We start from the raw sequence: 20,710 nt of genomic DNA, 5'->3' as shown, positions 1-20,710 counted from the left end.
AAACACCACATGATTGAAGTTAGAGGTTCTTTAAGCTACATATAATCATAATTTTATGCATGACATGTGCTGAGAGGGATATAGCTTCCCATATAGACGGTATACTGATTGCTTTATTACATGGGAGCACAACGAGCTTTGCTCCCCTTTATCATGAAGAGAAATTCTTATTTTCCACTGTATACACGTGTGATGATGGTGAGATGGGTGCTATGTCGCTACAGCTAGGGTTTTTTCTTCAGTGTATGGGTAAGTTAGATTATAAATTAGTGTACTTGATCATGTGAGTAAATGTTTCACACTTATGAGTGCACTTGCACTTTGCACATGCACATGCACACCCAAACATACACACATGCAAGAGTTTTAATGCTTTTTTTGAGGAATCGTATCAAAATTGATGCATGCCTTTGTTTGTGGTCTTAAAACCACCAAGTGGTGGTTTTTAGACCATTGAAGGCCACCAAGTGGTGGCCTTCAATGGGATAGTTTTCCACTTTCTTTTTGAACCCTTAATCTTCGTGGATTGAAATAAAATCCACAAAGGGAATGCGTGGCTTTAGATAAAATTCAACAAAGGCTAGACACATTGTGTAAAGAGGATCTTTCTCTAATGAGAAAATTGCTTATAAATCAATGTAATGGATCTTATGGCTATGTTTTGCATTTGTATCCTTACATGTGGGTGCACATGCACACACATGAAAGTTCATACACATGCAAGAGTACATATTCTTAGTCATTTACAAGGGTTTCACTCGGATGTAGGCTACTTAGGGATCTGAAGTGCACTCATGACCAGAAAGTTGTGCAATTTTAGGGTTTTTACAAACTATGGACACATATTCATCACCCATCATTTTGCATCGAGGATCACTAGAGTCCGAATTTTAGGCAACGTCTGGAAACAGCCTTGTCCGTCCATGCACCTTTTTGGGCTATGAAGTTATTTATAAATCCCCCTTTCTTTTGGTTCATTAGTTAGTGAAGGCTACATCACATAGGAGGTTAGTGAAGGCTACATCATTAGTTAGTGAAGGCTACATCACATAGGAGGTTGCCCTAACGGGAAGTTTGTGGTATGTACACGGTGCACACACACGTCCGCGAAGGTATAAATCAGAAGAGTTGAAAAAACGCGTCATACCTTTACACTCAGACTTGGGGGGTTTGTCAAGAACAGCATGCTGGCAGCAGGCAAATGAGCTTGAATGTGGCTTCAAGCGGGAAGAAGCTTCTATGCGACGGCTATGGAAACAGGTAAGATACTGTATTTTGTGTGTGTGTGTGTGTGTGTGAGAGAGAGAGAGAGAGAGAGAGAGAGAGAGAGAGTATTTCGTAAATTAGGCATTTTGTTTTCCATAATCGCAGACATCAAAGACACAGTATACCCCCCCGCCAGAGAGAGAGAGAGAGAGAGAGAGAGAGAGAGAGAGAGAGAATTTCGTAAATTAGGTATTTTGTTTTTCCATAATCGCAGAGACATCAAACACACAGTATATCCCTCCGCCCGAGAGAGAGAGAGAGAGAGAGAGAGAGAGAGAGAGAGAGAGAGAGAGAAAAGAGAGAGGCAGTTCGCGTTTCTTCTTCCTTCCCCCCACTTCCACATAGTATTCCACATAGAAAGTTTATTTTTTTCCTGATGTAGCAAGAATTGTCTTTTCTTTTGTTTTTTGGGGTAATTTGGGTACTTCCAGACAGTAACCCACAGTTTTTTTCTGAATTGTAAACAAAAAACTGTTCCTTTTTCCCTCCGGAAGCAATTTGAATGCTTCCAGACAATTAATGACATGAAAAATGTTCTTTTTTTGCAAATTGGTTATATATCAAACAACTACCCACTCAGAAGATTTTAAAACAGGCATTAACACACATACAAGATTTGGATTGGTGGCTGCAGGTAATAGAAAAGGTTGATCTGCACAGTTCTGGCTTGTACAAGAATGACTTCATTTTCCAATGCCCGTACCCTTGTGGAGCGCCTCTACAAGTGCATCAGAGGCAGCTCTAAAGCAGATTACAGAGAGTTCACCACTGCATGCATCCAACTGGCCAGGTCTGTGCTCTCTCTTGTGAATTAACAAGTACAAAGAAGGTCTAGTTCTAATCAAACAAAAGAAAGTTTTAGTCTGTTGGATGACTATATAGGTTTTAAAAAACTTCGGCAAACGAGGTAACTAGTCTATATGAGGTAAACATGAAGAAGCAGAAGGCATTGTTATAACAGATATGCAGGTCCAATGTACGCTCTCAAAATTAGGCATACCTGCAAAGTTGGAAGGAGATGCACCACCTTGAGGCAAATGCACTGTCCATAGAGAGAAGAAATGGAGCTGAGCAAGCGTAGTTCTGCTGCTGGAGGAGTAGGAGGAGGTGGAGGTGGAGGGAGGAGGATGAGGTGGGAGTGACCAAGGAAAAGGAGGTGGGACTGTGGTGTGACCAGAGGCATTTTGGCAGCCTACATAGATCATAGGAGACCTGTTGCTTTGCTTTTTTCACTTTTATTGGCCAGCAGTTCTGCAGTCTAGCAGCACTGCCTTTAGTAGCCAAACAGCCTCTGTTGTGCTCCTTCACTCAAGTTTTCAGCAGCTCAGCAGTTGCTGTAAGCTTTCAGTTCCCTGTAAACTGAGTACACAAGTTACCATCATAGCTCCCTCACATTGGTACAAATCAACCAAAAAGTTGTCAAAGTTGACAATGCGGAAGCAGTATTGCGTTAGTGAGAAAACGCTAAGGGAGAGAGGATGAGAGAAAACGTAGGCAGAGAAAAGGGAGAGAGAGGGTACACAAACGCTAGAGAGAGAGAGAGAGAGAGAGAGAGAGAGAGAGAGAGAGAGAGAGAGAGAGAGTATTCGAACCAACACAACAGCAATGAAATAGATGAATTTTTACAATGGAGCTAGGGTGCTTATATATCCACAAATGGACTTGGCCGACCTCACTTGAGATGCATGCAAAAAATTTTAACACCCTCTCTGCAGCTCATAGTGTTCATAAGTAGGAATACCAAGTCGATGAAGAAGCTACCATGGACACCCCAGCAGTGGCCAACCACTAGGTACACCTCGGATTTGCAACCACCAGCTTGTCACCACCAAAAATGCCATCCTGAGCACCAACTGCCTCGAAGAACATTGAACTGTAGACCACACTACGTCCAAGAATCGCCATTCATGAACTGTGAACACATCACGTCCAAAAAACTCCACAAGATAATGAACTTTGGTACACACCCTGTCCATAATCCCGAAAACAACAATGAATGACTGCAGCACATCCATAGTGTTTTATACGCCATGTTGGTTCCTTGCCAGATGCCTAGTGCTTTGAATTCCGACACACGGATCCAAACACCCAGAAATTGAACTCCGACACACGGGTTCAAGTCGTCAAAACGAGAGCACAGACTTCCCCTCTTTGCCACTCACATGTTAGAAGTCATCTCCTGTCTATATTTATACACCGGGGCCTCTGTTGTGGGTGTACTTGCCCTTTATAAGGTGTTTTATCATTTTTCCACACTCCCCGTATTTTTTCCTATTTTTTTCCATTTTTTCTAGTGGTGGGGAGGGTTGCCAGAGGATGCCAGGAGCACTCTAGTGTTGGCCGACTGCATACACATGAGTCGTGGGCCACTGGACTGTTGGCCGGCTGCAGTTTCTCAGTCGTGGGCACTTCTCTGCTAGCCGACTGCATTTATGCAGTCGTGGGCACTTTTTATGCTGGCCGACTGCTCTCCTAGGGGTGTATATATGGGCCCCTTGCCCCCACCACTCATTCATTCAGTTTTCTCTGGGTCTTGTGTATAGAGAAGAGTTTACACACCTATCTCTCTGTGTTTCTTGTGCTGTTTATTTTCTGCAGTCTACTTGCTCTTGTCTACCCAAGTTTGGTTATCATTTCCGCTGCATATTCTGACATGGTATCAGAGCCCTAGGCTCGAGATAGATCTTGGGAGTTTTTCTGAGCAAGAGGGGGAGTGTTAGGCTGCTGATTGGTGGACTGTTTTGGGCTGTACGGGAAGAGAAGGTGCAAGAGGAAGGCGGGCTAAGGGGCTGGACAGCCACTTGCAGGTTTACAGATTTTTTTTCCCACCCATCCACCCTTTCAGGTTACTCTCCGCGATGGCAGATTTACTAGAGATGGCTGAGAAGCACGTGAAGATTCCGACTCTCCCCACGTTCCCAGTGGATCGTTAGCTGGACGGGTCCAATTACGGCATCTGGAAGGTCATGATGGAGTCGGTGTTGGAGTCATATGACCTTGCTGATTTTATCATCATTGGGGTTCCACGGCCGGAAGCTAAGGAAGGGGAGTTACTATCGACGAGGAAGGACCGAGAGGCATAGGCACACATGTGGGATCGTGTCAACACCAGGGTCCGGTCGTTTATTTTCCTCAATTGCACACCACAAGTGATCAATCATGTGAAGCACATGACGCTGGCGAGAGGCATATGGGAGCACTTGGCTTCTTTGTATAACAGGGTATCCCCCATGAAAAGGATCTCCTTGGAAGTGCAGATGTGGGTTATGAATCCTGCAAAGTCTTCGACGATGCGGGAACACATCAACAAGCTGCAGGCCCTTCAGCAGGAAGTCCTACAAGCTAGGAAAGAGATATCATCTGAAGATATGGCCATCACTTTGCTTTCCCACTTGCATGGTCAGTATTCTGCTTTCTATTCCTCGTTGATCACGAGTGGCCGGCTCAGCACCATTACTTGGGAGGAGCTTGTGCCAATGGTCTTGGACCAGGAGGAACGTTTCATGAACCCTCCTCATGGCGGAGGTTCGGATGCCTTAACTGGCCAACGGTCGAAAGGCCGGAATAACAAAGGCAAAGGGAAGGCTTCACCGGAGAAGTCTTCTGAGAAGAAGCCTGATTCAGAACGAGAGAAGTTGAAGGCCGAAAGATCTTGTAATGATTGTGGCGAGAAAGGCCACTACTGGAGGAAGTGCCCTAAGCGGACAGGGAAGAGTGCTGATTCCTCAGCCTCAGCTGCAAAGACTCCGGCATTTGTGCACTTAGAGATGGTGGACTCCGATGCTTAATCATCTTCGAGTGAGGAGGCAGTTGGCTTCACCGCGAAGGATACTCGGGAATGGATTCTCGACAGTGGTGCTTCAAGGCACATGACTCCATCTCGTGACTTCTTTCTGGATCTGAAACGGCAGTCAAGTCGTATCATTATTGGCAATAACTCCACTATTCCGATACATAGTGAGGGCCGGATGGAGATTATTCCCGATGGCAAGGGGGGCAAGCATGCTTCCCGTGTTCTTTATGTCCCTGCTCTGGGTTTTCATCTTCTGTCAGTGCATGAGGTATGCAAGATTGGCTTTCGGGTGGAATTTGAGGAGCATTCAGTTGCTCTAAGGGACCGTGAGACTGGCAAAGTTGTTTGGGCAGGCGGTGTGGAGAATGGCATCTACAAGCTCTCTGCACTCTCCTCATTGACAGGCTCTCAGGTCGGAGATTTGTGGCACTTTCATTTTGGCCACTTAAATGTGGATGCATTGAGGCGTGCCTTCCGGGACCAGATGGTGGTTGGCTTGCCAGATGTTGGTAGTAGTCAAGGACGTTGCAGTTCTTGCATACGTGGTAAGCAGCACAGGGAATCCTTTCCGAAGCAGGTTTCCAGGCGGGCTTCGAAACCATTGGAGTTGATTCACACTGACTTGTGTGAACCACAGCAGATACCATCCTTGGGAGGATCTCTCTATTTCATGCTGCTTGTTGATGATTGTACTAGATTCACGTGGGTCTACTTTCTTTCCCAGAAGGACCAAGCGTTTGCCCGGTTCAAGGATTGGCACGTGATGGTGGAGAAAGAGTCTGGATTTCAGGTCAAGACTCTCAGGGCTGACAAAGGAGGTGAATTCTCCTCGACTGTATTTTTCAGATTTTGTGCAGATCATGGCATCAAAAGGGAATTGGCCAATACCGGATCGCCTCCGGAGAATTTAGTTGTTGAACGCAAGAACAGGACTGTGGTGGAGATGGCGAGGACCATGTTGGAGCATCGTGATCTTCCTCGTCCACTTTGGGGCGAGGCTGTGGCAACGGCTGTCCATACCATCAACTGCTCTCCGACGACTTCAGTACCCCATATGACTCCATTTGAGGCATATTTTGGCAAGAAACCCGATGTCTCGCACTTCCGTGTCTTTGGGAGTGTCTTTTGGAGTGATGCGTATGTACATATTCCGAAGAAGCAGAGGGGGAAGCTTGACTCCAAGACCGCGTCTCTCAGCAGCGGTATGTTCATGAGTTGCTTGAGGCCTTTGGGATGGAGAACTGCAAGCCTATTACTTCGCCGATGGACCCGAACACAAAGTTAACCGTTACAGATCCTTGTGAGCCAGTTGATGCCTTGCAGTACCGGAAGTTGGTTGGTTCATTGATCTGGTTGCTGAACACCAGATTGGACTTGAGCTTCTCCGTGGGGCTGTTGAGCTCTTTTATGCAGACGCCATTGAAGTCTCTGCGGATCTTGCGGTGTCTGCAGAGTACGAAGGATCTGGGACTCTTTTACATGGGAGGGAATGGAGTCAAGCTCCAAGGTTGGAGTGACTTAGATTGGGGAGGAGATCCAGACACGAGGAGATCTACTTCAGGATACAGTTTTACCCGATGTCTCGCACTTCCGTGTCTTTGGGAGTGTCTTTGGGAGTGATGCGTATGTACATGTTCCGAAGAAGCAGAGGGGGAAGCTTGACTCCAAGACCGCGTCTCTCAGCAGCGGTATGTTCATGAGTTGCTTGAGGCCTTTGGGATGGAGAACTGCAAGCCTATCACTTCGCCGATGGACCCGAACACAAAGTTAACCGTTACAGATCCTTGTGAGCCAGTTGATGCCTTGCAGTACCGGAAGTTGGTTGGTTCATTGATCTGGTTGCTGAACACCAGATTGGACTTGAGCTTCTCTGTGGGGCTGTTGAGCTCTTTTATGCAGACGCCATTGAAGTCTCTGCGGATCTTGCGGTATCTGCAGAGTACGAAGGATCTGGGACTCTTTTACATGGGAGGGAATGGAGTCAAGCTCCAAGGTTGGAGTGACTTAGATTGGGGAGGAGATCCAGACACGAGGAGATCTACTTCAGGATATAGTTTTACCCTCGGCTCAGGAGCAGTTTCTTGGAGCAGCAAGAGGCAGCCAACTATTGCCCTTTCTTCGACAGAGGCAGAGTATCTAGCTGCTTGTGGTGCTGCTTGTGAGGTTGTATGGCTGCGGAGGCTGCTAGGCGAGATTGGGTTTCCACAGAGGGAGCCCACAGTCATCCAGTGCGATAACCAGAGTTGTATAGCTATTGCTCGAAACCCGGTTTTCCATGCCCGGACCAAGCATATAGAGATATAGTATCACTTTGTACGTGAGAAGATCTTGGCTGGTGACATCTTGCTACTTTATTGTTCGACGGAGGACAATGCGGCGGACCTCTTTACGAAGTCTCTACCTCAGGCTACGCTCAGGCGGCACTCTAGCTCCCTTGGGTTGGTTTCACAGCCAGGAGCTGAGAGGGGGTGTTAGAAGTCATCCCCTGTCTATATTTATACACCAGGGCCTCTGTTGTGGGTGTGCCCGCCATGTATAAGGTGTTTTATCATTTTTCCACACTCCCCGTATTTTTTCCTATTTTTTCCCATTTTTTCTAGTGGTGGGGAGGGTTGCCAGAGGATGCCAGGAGCACTCCAGTGCTGGCCGACTGCATACACATGAGTCGTGGGCCACTGGACTGCTGGCCGACTGCAGTTTCTTAGTCGTGGGCACTTCTCTGTTGGCCGACTGCATTTATGCAGTCGTGGACACATTTTCAGCAGTCGTGGGCACTTTTTATGCTGGCCGACTGCTCTCCCAGGGGTGTATATATAGGCCCCTTGCCCCCACCACTCATTCATTCAGTTTTCTCGGGATCTTGTGTATAGAGAAGAGTTCACACACCTATCTCTCTGTGTTTCTTGTGCTATTTATTTTCTGCAGTCTACTTGCTCTTGTCTACCCAAGTTTGGTTATCATTTCCGCTGCATATTCTGACATCACATGCCTCTCTCTGGCTGAAGCACGTGGTAGCATCCATCCACCAAGCTAGAATGCTGGAGCATGTGCCAGTGTAGTCCTCGCCACACCGACAGAAGCCGTATCATCCCTGGTAGTATCACTGTCACTGTCATCCTCGTCAGCTTTGCCTTTGCCTTTGTCATTCGTCGAGCCTTGAGCTTTAGCTTTGGATTTGCAATCCCGAGCCAAATGCCCTCGCTTTTCGCACTTATAACAACGGCTGCTAGACTTCTTATTGGATTCCGATGCAGCATGTGCCGATTCTACATCCTTCGGAACTCGAATCTTGCCTTGGGAAATGAGCACTGCTTCCTCCTCAATGAGAAAAGAGCTGAGATCATCAAATTCCAGCTTTTCCTTCGTGACTTGTAAGCGTAATGCCCTCGAGACCATCTCGTACTCCTCAGGCAACTTCGTAAGAACCAAGGCAGCTAACTAGGTACTAGTTAACGCACTATTCATAGCCGATAACTGATCATGGATAACCTTTGCCTTCATTAGAAATGACTGCATCGAGGTCCGGGCTTCAAACTTGATGGAAAACAACTGGCTGAGAAGGGTTACTGCCCGCATTGTTGAGTCTCGATCAAACATTCCTGCAAGCTTTGACCACATTTCCTTGGCAGTCTTCAAAGTCTGTATGGCAGGGGAAATTCCCTTGGTGAGAGATTCTGCAATCGCCGACATCGCCTTCGCATTGTGAGCATCCCAATCCACAAGAGATTTGAGAAACTCCTCCTCCTGAAGACGTGTGAACCGATTGCTATCCCTTCGGGGACGTTCCTCCGAGCCATCAACAATGTCCCATAAGCCTTTTCTGCCAAACCATAGCCTCATGATCAAGTTCCAATGCGCATAATTGTCGCCATTCAGTTTGTCGTCCTTGCTCGAACACGGGAGACCCAGCTCCTTCGTCAATCCGATCCACCTCTCCAAAAAAAACGCAGCCCAAATCTCGTCCAACTTCACGCTGAAAATCAGCAGCACTCCTCCGGCTGAAAAACGCAGATTTGAAGGGGTTCTCTGCGATGAAAACGCTGCTAGATCCGATCAGCCCCCCTCTTATAGCAAAAACGCTGGTCCAAGGGTGCTTCTCGCGATGAAAACGCAACAAATCAATCACTCTCCTGCCGGCTAAGAAACGTAGCTGAGATCTGCCTTCTCCTCGCGCTCCGGTCCCCTAGGCGTTGACGTGCCTTGGCTCTGATACCATGTCAAAGTTGACAATGCGGAAGTAGTATTGCGTTAGTGAGAAAACGCTAAGGGAGAGAGGTAGAGAGAGAGAGAGAGAGTATTCGAACCAACACAACAGCAATGAATTAGATGAATTTTTACAATGGAGCTAGGGTGCTTATATATCCGCAAATGGATTTGGCCGACCTCACTTGAGATGCATGCAAAATTTTTTAACAAAAGTAACTCTTCGGTGCATGGTTGCCAGGTGTTTCATGAAGTACATTCCATAAACGTTTCATACCTTTTCATTTATTTTTCAAAATGTTTCGTATGGGGGGTTGAGGTTCTAGTAGAACCCCAATTTGAACTTGTTACATTCAGGAAACCATGTAGAATGCATTATTTTGCACATGTTACAACCTCAAACAATATGAGAGAGCATTCAAGTTTGAATTGCTGCAGTGCCAAAATTAGGTTGAATCAGCCGAAATTGATGCCACCTACCTCACAAAAAGGGTGCACAAGGCCCAAGGAGGCCGTTTGTGGGGAGTTTCCACCCACAAGTCAGCACGACCAAGTGACTCCAGATGGAGGCATTATCAAACCAAGATGCAGGTGATTTTTTTTCTTTTTGTGTAGGGGATGGGCTGTTTTCAGATGACCCCCGAAAAACATTTTTAAAAAGCGGTTGAAAAAACTGGTATGAAATGTTCAAAACGTTTCGTATTTTTTAATAAGTATGAAACTCATTTCTTTGCAACTATGCTCTAGTGTTGGGGACTGATCAGCTTCTTAAGGTTTGGTGTCAAGTTCACGAATCACTTGGGGGAGAATGCTATGAGGGGAAAGGGGGTGGAGCGGGGAGGGGGAACTTCATGGCTCGCTGATCTTGAAGGGAAATGACATTTTTTGTTTGTTTTTTAGTTGGGGGTGGGGAGTACAAGAGCCAGAGTGGGAGCTAGTATCACCATGTGGGCTCATCATGTGCTCCCATCAAGTAAGGGCGTGGCCTCAAATGTGAAGGAAGACTGCCCTATGCGCTAGTAAGGGTGGTCCCTTCAACTCCAGGCACCGTGGGGTGTTTGGATGAGATGGGTCTACATGGCATGGAGATCGCAATCTTCCTTATGGAGGCACTATCAAGGTGTAAGGCTAATGAATTATATTCTTGAATGACCATGGAGCTTTTGGATTTTCAGTAGGGGGTGGGGTGTGTGTGTTATAAGAGCCACTATGGGAGCGGGAAGCACCTTTTGGGCTCATCATGTGCTTCAATCATGGGCCTCAAATGTGAAGGAATGCTGTCTTGTGCTCCAGGACAGGATGGTATTTTCCACCATGATGGGGTGTTTGATCCTAATGGTGAAAGGATAGCATTCTCCTCTATGGCCTCCAAGGAGGCACTATCAAGTTGTAAGACTAATGATCTAGAGTCCGAGGTGATTTGGATGGGATGGGTCCATGTGGCATGGTATAGCAGTCTCATCTATGGCCTACATGGAGGCACTGTCAAGTTGTGAGGCCAAGGATCATCTTCGAGCTAGAGTTTCAAGGGACCATGGAGCATTTGGATGAAGGGGGTGGGTGGGTGCAGAAGTGCCACAGTAGGAGTTGATAGCACCGTCGGGGCTCATCATGTGCTCTCATCAAGAAGGGCTCATGCCTCAAATGTGAAGGAAGATTGCCCTGTGTTCCAACATAGAGTGGTATTTTCTGTCTCTTTAAGTGTTGCCAACCATGATGGAGTGTTTGGATAAGATGGGACTAGGATAGTAGTCTCCTCCCATGTTCTAGGACCTTTGGTACATGGAGATTTGAATATAGTAAAGTAATAAATAAATTAACCATAGACTTTGCACCACACCATAGCATAAACTCAAGAACATAAAAATCAAAGAACACAAGATTGGGTGTAATCTTCCTTCTCGACGTGTGGCTCCTCTCTCACATGTGTATTTAAATCATATTTCATAAATTTAGTCCTTGGAGCCATAAATAGCATAGCTTTTCTAAAATTGGGCTTTTACAAAATTGAACCATAGTCCAATGGGGGAGCAAAACCTGAGATAGTGACTTCGTGAAGAGGTCCACCGTACTGTCCTCCGTCGAACAGAACGCTAGCAAGATGTCATCAGCAACGATCTGTTCATGAACAAAGTGCCTCTGGATGACCATGGGTTCCTCCAGTGGAAGCCCAAACCTGCAATGCAACCTCTGCATCCTCACCACCTCACAAGCAGCATCACAAGCAGCGCGGTACTCTTGCCTCTGTCCTCGACAAGGCAAAAGATGACTACCTCTTACTGCTTCGTAAAACTGCTCTTGGGTCTGAAGTAGATCTCCTCGTATCCGGATCTCCTCCCCAAACTGAGTCACTCCAACCGTGGGGTCGGACTCCATCCAACGATCCCCCTCCTGTGTACAAGAGTCCATGATCCTTCGCATGCCGCAGAAACCACAGGAAACGCAATCCTGCCTCCCAAAGAGTCATCCGCAACCATGAGCTCAACTGCCGCATCAGGAAGCTCCCGTCCAATCTGGTGTCCATCAACTAGATCAATGAACCATTCTACTTCTGAGTCAAAGAGGCATCACACTGCTCACAAGGATCAACACCTGTTACGGTGCAAAAATAAGTCCTGGAAACCTGCTGAAGACCACGCAAGGCCTTCTGAAACCTGTCAACCACCCCCTCTGAATCCGGAACCACAAAGCCTGGAGAAACCACCTCCTTCTGCAAGTAATCAACTGCCACCTGCTTGGCTTTTCGAAAGGTCCCGTGGAAAGAACATCCTCATCTACAGGAGGTTCTTTGTCCCAAATACTACGAGACATCAGAGCATAAGTTACGTGTTCAGTTTCCTCTGACTGACGAACACAAGAACTACCAACATCAGTACCGGAAAGTTCCTGTGAACTGCTGCCATCTACTGGCAAGCTATCCACCATCTGGTACCGGAAAGCCTGTACGTGCAGCGTATCCACACTTAAGTGGCCATTACCAGACTGCCACTCATCACAAACCTAAGGACCTGGGAGAGAGAGTGCTGAAAGCTTGTAAACTCCATTCTCCACTCCGCCTTCCCAAACCACCTGGCCTATTGCTTTGTCCCGGAGAGCAACAAAATGCTCATCAAACTCCACCTGTACGCCAGTCTTGCAAACCTGATGCAAATAAAAAACCAAGTGACGGAACATACAACACCTGGGAGGAATGCTTCTCCCCTCTGCCATCGGGAACTATCTCCATCCTGCCCTCACTGTGAACTGGATGTATCCCCAGTAATAATGTGACCAGAAAGCTTGCAGAGATCCTGTAAACCGGAACGGGAAGGAGTCATGTGCCTGGAAGCACCATTATCTATCCACTCCCGAGTATCCGTTGTGGAGAGTCCTCCAATCTCCTCCCTGCCTGAAGAAAATGAAACATCGGTGTCCATCACCTCCAGGTGCACCCCTCCTCTACTTCCGGCCGTGGAACCCCAACAACAACGAAATCTGCGAGGTCGTAAGACTCAAGAACATATTCCATCATAACCTTCCATATGCCGTAGTTGCTCCCGTCCAATTGACGGTCCACCGGGAACGTGGGAAGTGTCGGGATCTTCACATGCCTCTCGGCCATCTCAAACAGATCTGCCATTGCGGGGATGTACTCTGAAAGGGTGGGTGGGTGGGAACAAAGAAGAACTAACACCTGCAAGTGGCTGTCCAGCAAATCAGCCTGCCGTCCTCTTGCTTCTCCTCTTCCCGAACAGTCCCAAACAGTCCACCAATCAGCAACACAACAGTCCCCCTCTTGCTCACACAAATCCCAAGAACTATCTAGAGCCTAGGGCTCTCATACCATGTCAGAATACGCAGCAGAGATGTTGACCAGATCTGGGAACACAAGAGAAAATGCAGTGCAGAAAATCACAGCACAAGAGAGAGAGAGAGATAGAGACGTGTAACTCTGCTCTATATACACAAGAAGATCTTGGGTACAACACAAAAGTGGTGGGGAGCATGGGGTATATTTATATGCCCCATAGATGCAGTCGGCCTGCGCTAGAGGCTCTCCACGACTGTAGGAGCAAGTCGGCCAGCCACCAGCATCTCCACGACTGTGTAAAGCAGGTCGACCAGCCATGGGGTGCAATTGGCCAGCACCATGGGCTCCTGCCAACCATGTGGCATCCATCCACACCATGGGAAAATGGGAAAAAATACGGGGAGTGAGGAAAAATGATAAAACACCTCATAAGGGCGGGCACACCCACAACAAAGGCCCTGGTGTATAAAAATAGACAGGAGATGACTTCTAACAAGACCAATGCTTTTAAAGTATCTCATTGAAAATAAACCTTGCCCAATATATGTACAATGAACCAAACTATACAAAATTAATTATTTTGCACACATGTGTATGGCTAGATAATTCCGTCCAATGTCCACCTTCGTTGTCTCGAACTTATGATCTATACTCAAAGATAGCCCACAATGTTAGATCACAATTACTTTGGATTCACTCAGAAAAATAATAACGACAAGTGGTAAACATTATCTAGATTCACTCTCGATTATTCGCTCCTATGTGAAACATAATTAATTGGATTCACTCACAATGTCTTTTCACACGCGTCACACGTGTCATAGAGTTGATCGGATTCACTTACAATTGTCAATTAGACTCGCACATATATGTGTTACTGTTGATCGGATTCACTCACAATCAACTTAGCTTGGGTAGGTCTCACACATGTTACCGTTGATCGGATTCACTCACAATCAACTTAGCTTGGGCATCCAAGATATTCTTTTCACTTGTTGGGTCATCCAACAATTAATAAATTAATTACCGTAACATCCCTTGTGCTTGGGTTGCAACTGTCCTCAGTTGCATATTTAATTTTAGCAAGTGAAAAGAGTCAGGATAGAGTATCCGTCACATATAGAATCCCTCTCAATATTTAATTGTGATAAGTTATCTGTCCACAGATAAATATCACTAAAAGTATCCATCACGGACATTAAAAAGAGTATCCTTTACGGAAACCAACACAAGTATCCTTCACAGACAACTCATTAATTTTTCTTGGTATTGAGATGAAGATAATTGTAATAAATTGAAGTAATTTTATGCATAATAAAATCTATGGGCTCAATTTGTAATGACAATAAGTGGCATATATCCGTCGGTGATCAATCGAAAAACATATGTGATCATTGTTAGTTTACTGAAGTTTTAAAAGTAAATGATCTAATATGTATTTTCTTCCGCGTTTAGAAAGTACATATCAGTTATTGAAACTATTATGACGAATAATTTGAATTTAACTAAGCACTATTCTTTGACTTTTTAGAAAATCAATAAACATATCCTAGAAGAAAATTTTCCTTCTTGCTTGGCAAAAAGGTTATCTATGGACTCTAAATTTCTTTTCATATTAAACAATGTATAAGAATGAGTTTTAGGCTTACCTTGCTAGTCATAGAAGTCTTGATTTGGAGTACTCTCTCTTTGGTTTCTTCTTAACATTAAAATTTTGAATAGTGAAAGCTTTGTGGATGATCTTGCTTTCCTTCTTTTTTTCGTGTGCTTGAAGAGTAGCTTAGACTGTCTTGCATATGCGATCCTCCTCAAGAATCTGAAGAATTAGATCTGGGAGACGACCTTCTTCTTTTCTTGCGTGAAATTCTTCTCTTTGATTATGCTCATTGGCGAGTTGAGCTTAAAGTGCATTTAATGGATCTTGAATAGTTGGTGTTTGAGGATTGTTCGCCATGGTGGAAATTAAGAAATAATAGAAATTATAACAATATGAAAGAGATAAGCGAGAGAATTAACTTAGCTGTTACTCGTAATTTGCAATAGCTCGTATCAAGTCGATACTTCACTAATCGAAAGTTGGTCGACTTTGGTAAGTTGTTAAACACCTTCAAAATTTGTTGACGTAATAAAGAAACGCGTCGAAAGCATTAAAGGAAGCTTCAGTTCGACACTTAAATCCCTCGATTTGAAGTGGAGAGGCTAAATCCGAGAGTGGCTAGAAATTTGACCAATCTATTGTAGAGACTGCTGAAAAAAATCAAAAATTTTTTGGGTAATTTTTGGGGTTTTCGAAAGCTCAAAATAGCAAATTTTGAGTTTAAAAAATAAAATTTGGAGCAATTATAGAGCTGAAAATTTCTATAAATTTTGAGTTTAAAAAATAAAATTTGGAGCAATTATAGAGCTGAAAATTTATAGAAGACATTGTTGAGGCTTTGGAAATTTTTTTGTAAATTTTTGGAGCTTGAAAAATATATATATAAGCTTTTTATATATATTTATATAAGCTTTTAAGCTTTAAAAAAAAGCTTATAAGCTTTAAGCTTTAAAGATTAAACACAAAAGCTCACAGTAGACTCGATAGCGTCGCGTGGAAGAAAAAACATGAAGTAATGCATCTTGGACTTATCGCCGAAGCTTGTGGAAATATATTAAAAAAAATTCTTTGTCTTGTGACTCAAAAAGCAAATCAATGCTTCCAATTTTGCCAACCTAATTTTCCAAGTTACTCAATTAATCCAAGAAATTCTTGTTAATTATGTGTTTGGATATTTTTACTTTAAATTGACTTGAGAGCAAACTCCAGCCCTTCATTGATGATGTGGGTGTTGAAATGTGCAAATGAATGGGTGTGTGCGAGAACAACCCCTTAGCAAGAGACTGTTAAAAGGGAGTCTGTAATTGAATGGGTAGCAGTGAAAAGCTGAGAAGAATTTGCTGATGAGAGAATCAAGGGTAGCATGAGTGAATATAGGGTTGTGGAAAGATTCTAGGAAAAGGTGTCCCTAGATGTAGGGGAGGTGGCACAAATCAAGGAGAAATCAGTGGGATTAGATGCTTGGCATCTTGTGGATGTAAAACCTATAAATTGAGACATTGGTTTAATGAGAAATTGTTGGTTTTTGAGTATCCATGCCTACATTAAGCTATTAGATTAATTGCTCACTAATCTCGTCTTAATCATCATCTAATCACTTGCTAATTATGTTGATTCTTGCATTTGATCCACCATAGCTTATCACATTTCTGCAAATTTAACATGGTATCAAAGCCAAGCTTAGGATTCATCTGATTTTTGAGCCTAATTACCTTGCTAATTACATTACTAATCATAATTAGGAGTTAATACACTTTTTAGTCTATTTTCAACTAACCTTTGCATCCCCAGTTGGTGGAGGAGCTCCCTCTCCCTCTAGTCTCAACATTAGCCCAAAAGCCTTTAGCCATAGCTAGATAGACTTCCCATGCTTCAACCCATCAAGCTAGCATGTCAAACCGCCGTTGGGTACAACAGAAATTCGCGAAAACGCCAATGCTTGTTTTTCTGAGTAAAAATGCAGATTTGCTTTCATGTCTTAAAATTGGGAGCAATGGAGCTTGCCCAACGGGTTTTTGGATGCTCTGAACATGCTGGTGGCCTCAGAATCTTGAAATTCATCAAGGAGAAGCTACATCAAGCCCTGCATCAAATCTGCAAGTGACTTTGGTAAAATAGAGATTAAGCATTCAATGTTTGATCAAATCTTTTGTTTCTTGGCTTGATCCTCTACTAGACTAACTGCTATTGATGTCCTTGAAAGGATTTGAGCTCATTTGAACTCTAAGGCACCAGATCTGGTCTCCCCGTACACTATTTTTTACACACAAAACAAGATATTATTTCACTAATTAGTGATTAATTAGCACTAATCACTGTATTTTGGTGCAATTGATGGTTCAAATTACCATTGGATATGTGATACAGATCTCTATCACTTTAGATTGCAATTTGGACATGGTTTGATATCCCAACCATTCAGTATAAAACAGTTACACTTGGCTTCATGCAATTTTTGGTGTATTCATGCTTGTAAATCTGTTGTAATCATCATTCAACACCAGATTTGAGTTGTAAAAGGGTAGATAGTGTCCTTGAATCTTGAATTGGATCAAGAGATAAGACCCCCCTTCACATCATCATGAGCACTGCAGCACTGTACAAGAAATAGCTAAATTTAACGGGGAGCAGTTCTATACATGGCAAACAAAGACCATGTATTTGCTCATGAGGAAGAATCTGTGGGGGACTAGTTGAGGGAAGAGATGAATGTCCAGAGGAGCATGGCAAGGATGAGTGGAAGAGCAGAAATGTGAAAGCATTAGGGCTCATTGCACTTAGCTTAAATGATGAAATCATTCACCACATTGCAGGGATGCAACAAGCTAAAGATGCATGGAATGAACTTAACAAATTATTTGGCACTCAAGCAAAGAATTTAAAGATAAATCTGCTAATGCAATTCTACAAACTTGACATGAAGGAAAGTAAACCTCTAACCACACACTTGAACAAATACAAAAGCATTAAGCAACAACTAGCAGCCATTGGGAAGAAGGTAGAAGATGATGAGGCACTAGCAGTGCTTCTGAAGAGTGTGGACAAGGGAGAGTATGAGAACATTGTGGCAACCCTAAAGAATGTACCAGATTTGAAGCTGCATGAAATAGAAGGAGCTCTACTAGAGAAAGAGAACAAGGTCAAAGAGAAGAAAAGATTGGATCCAACAGCTCGAGAGGAGAAAGCATTGTACATTCGAGGAGGCCTTACATGAGGATGAGAACGAGGAAGAGGTAGGAGAAGAGGAAGGACCTTCACTTGCCACAACTATGGGAAGCCAGGACACATGGCTAGAGACGGCTACAGCAAACCAAATGAAGAAGGATTGACATCGGCAAACTTCATTTGGTTTGCTGTAGCAGTCTCTATCCATGTGTCCTGGCTTCCCACAGTTGTGGCAAGTGAAGGTCCTTCCTCCTCCCTTGTCTCGTGCTCGTGCAAGGCCTCCTTGGGTGTAGAATGCTTTCTTCTCTCCAGTTGTTGGGTCCAATCCTTCTTCTCTTTGACCTTGTTCTCTTGCTCTAGTAGAGCTCCTTCTATCTCATGCAGCTTCAAATCTGGTACATTCGTTAAGGTTGCCACAATGTTCTCATACTCTCAATGTGATGAGCTATGGTGGATCAAATGCAAGAATCAACATAATTAGCAAGTCATTAGATGATGATTTCTTCAGAAGCACTGCTAGTGCGTCATCATCTTCTACCTTCTTCCCAATGATTGCTAGTTGTTGCTTAATGCTTTTGTATTTGTTCAAGTGTGTGGTTAGAGGTTCACTTTCCTTCAAGTGTGTGGTAAGAGGTTCACTTTCCTTCATGTCAAGTTTGTAGAATTGCATTAGCAGATTTATTCAAGTGTGTGGTTAGAGGTTCACTTTCCTTCATGTCAAATTTGTAGAATTGCATTAGCAGATTTATCTTTGAATTCTTTGCTTGAGTGCCAAATAATTTGTTAAGTTCATCCCATGCATCTTTAGCTTGTTGTATCTCCGCAATGTGGTGAATGATTTCATCATTTAAGCTAAGTGCAATGAGCCCTAATGCTTTCACATTTCTGCTCTTTCACTCATCCTTCCCATGCTCCTCTGGACATTCATCTCTTCCCTCAACTAATCCCCACAAGTTCTTCCTTATATGAGCAAATACATGGTCTTTGTTTGCCATGTATGGAACTGCTCCCCGTTAAATTTAGCTATTTCTTGTGCAATGCTCATGATGATGTGAAGGGAGGGTCTTACCTCTTGATCCAATTCAAGATTCAAGGACAATGTCTATGCTTTTACAACTCAAATTTGGTGTTAAATGTTGATTACAAGCATGAATACACCAAAAATTGCATAAAGCCAAGGGTAACTGTTTTGTATTGAATGGTTGGAATATCAAATCGTCTCCAAATTAGCAATCTAAAGTGATAGAGATCTGTATCAGATATCCAATGGTAAATCTGAACCATCAATTACACCAAAATGCAATGATTAGTGTTAATTAATCATTGATTAGTGAAATAATTCCTTGTTTTGTGTGCAAAAAATAGAGTGTACGGGAAGGCCAGATCTGGTACCTTAGAGTTCAAATGAGCTCAAATCCTTTCAAGGGCATCAATAGCAGTTAGTGTAGTAGAGCATCAAGCCAAGAAACAAAAGATTTGATCAAACATTAAATGCTTTTGCAGATTTGATGCAGGGCTTGATGTAGCTTCTCTTTGATGAATTTCAAGATTCTGAGGCCACCAGCATGTTCAGAGCATCCAAAAATCTCTTGGGCTAACTCCATTGCTCCCAAATCCAAGACATGAAAGCAAATTTGCTGTTTTACTCAGAAAAACAAGCGTTGGTGTTTTCGCGAATTTCTGCTTCACCCAGCGGCAGTTTGACGTGCTAGCTTGATGGACTGAAGCGTGGGGAGTCTATCTAGCTATGGCTAAAGGCTTTTGGACCAATGTTGAGGCTAGAGGGAGAGGAAGCTCCTCAACCAGCTGGGGGTATAGAGGTTAGTTGAAAATAGACTAAAAAGTGGTGGATCGAATGCAAGAAGCAACATAATTAGCAAGTGCTTGGCTCTGATACCATGTTAAATTTGCAGAAATGTGATGAGCTTTGGTGGATCAAATGCAAGAATCAACATAATTAGCAAGTGATTAGATGATGATTAAGACGAGATTAGTGAGCAATTAATCTAATAGCTTAATGTAGGCATGGATACTAAAAAACGAGCAAATTCTCATTAGGTCAATGCCTCAATTTATAGGTTTTATATCCACAAGATGCCAAGTATCTAATCCCATTGATTTCTCCTTGATTTGTGTCACCTCCCCTACATCTAGGGGCACCCTTTCCTAGAATCTTTCCACACCCCTATATCCACTTATGCTATCCTTGATTCTCTCATCAGTAGATTCTTGTCAGCTTTTCACTATTACCCACTCAATTACAGACTTCCTTTTACAGTCTCTTGCTAAGGGCTTGTTCTTGCACACACCCATTCACCTGCACAGAAATAAAGAAGGATCGACATCGGCAAACTTCATGGAGACTCCTAAGGAAGAGGAGTCAGGACATCTTTTCTGAGAGAGATGTTAGCACATTCATTCCCAGTTTTTGCTCATTTATGGTGTCCATTTGGTCCCTTTTGCATGGCCCTTGCTTGTGGGCTGGTCACTCCTTTTTTATAAAATTTTCTGGGATTTTTCCCAGCCTTTTTGGCATTTTCTCAATTGGCCAGTCCAGTAGCTCCAGTCGGCCAATTTTGCAGCTCTAGTCGGCCAGCTCACCTCAACTATATAGTGAATGTTTCTCTTCCTCTTACTCTGTGTGAGAATTCTAGATTGTGGTGAGGTGTGTCTGTGACCGTGTCTAGGGCACAGTGGTACTTCCAGGGATTGAAGGATTGGGATTTGGATTTGGTTGGGCTTGTGGAGTCCCGACATCAGTTTTCAGAGGGGGCAATTGAGTTCTTACATCTGGCGATGCCGACCTTCGAGGAGGATGCCGACCTTCGAGGAGGATGCTATCCTACAGCATTTGGCTACTCTTGGAGCAGATGGACTCTATTTCTTTTGACGCTAT

At 44.0% G+C, this 20,710-nt stretch overlaps 1 protein-coding gene across 6 annotated transcripts in view; it reads left to right on the top strand.

The window, feature by feature from the left end:
• Window positions 1–979: 979 nt before the first annotated feature.
• The window catches only part of LOC147632726 (E4 SUMO-protein ligase PIAL2-like), a 68,191-nt gene continuing 48,460 nt past the window's right edge, over window positions 980–20,710 (top strand). For 4 of the 6 annotated variants that reach the window (XM_086807558.1, XM_086807557.1, XM_086807563.1 and 1 more), the window contains exons 1-2: window positions 980–1,260; window positions 1,901–2,056. In XM_086807558.1, coding sequence (XP_086663684.1) covers window positions 1,944–2,056 — 113 coding nt within the window. In that variant the 5' untranslated portion in view covers window positions 980–1,260; window positions 1,901–1,943. Of the gene's footprint in view, window positions 1,261–1,900; window positions 2,057–20,710 lie in introns of those variants that run through there. The other 2 variants (XM_086807561.1, XM_086807559.1) reach the window with 1 other exon arrangement.

This window comes from Cibotium barometz, chromosome 13 (genome assembly GCF_041138505.1).
Source record: "Cibotium barometz isolate CiBa-2024 chromosome 13, ASM4113850v1, whole genome shotgun sequence".
In the NCBI taxonomy this organism is placed as follows: domain Eukaryota; kingdom Viridiplantae; phylum Streptophyta; class Polypodiopsida; order Cyatheales; family Cibotiaceae; genus Cibotium; species Cibotium barometz.
This window is presented reverse-complemented; position numbering and strand designations above follow the sequence as displayed.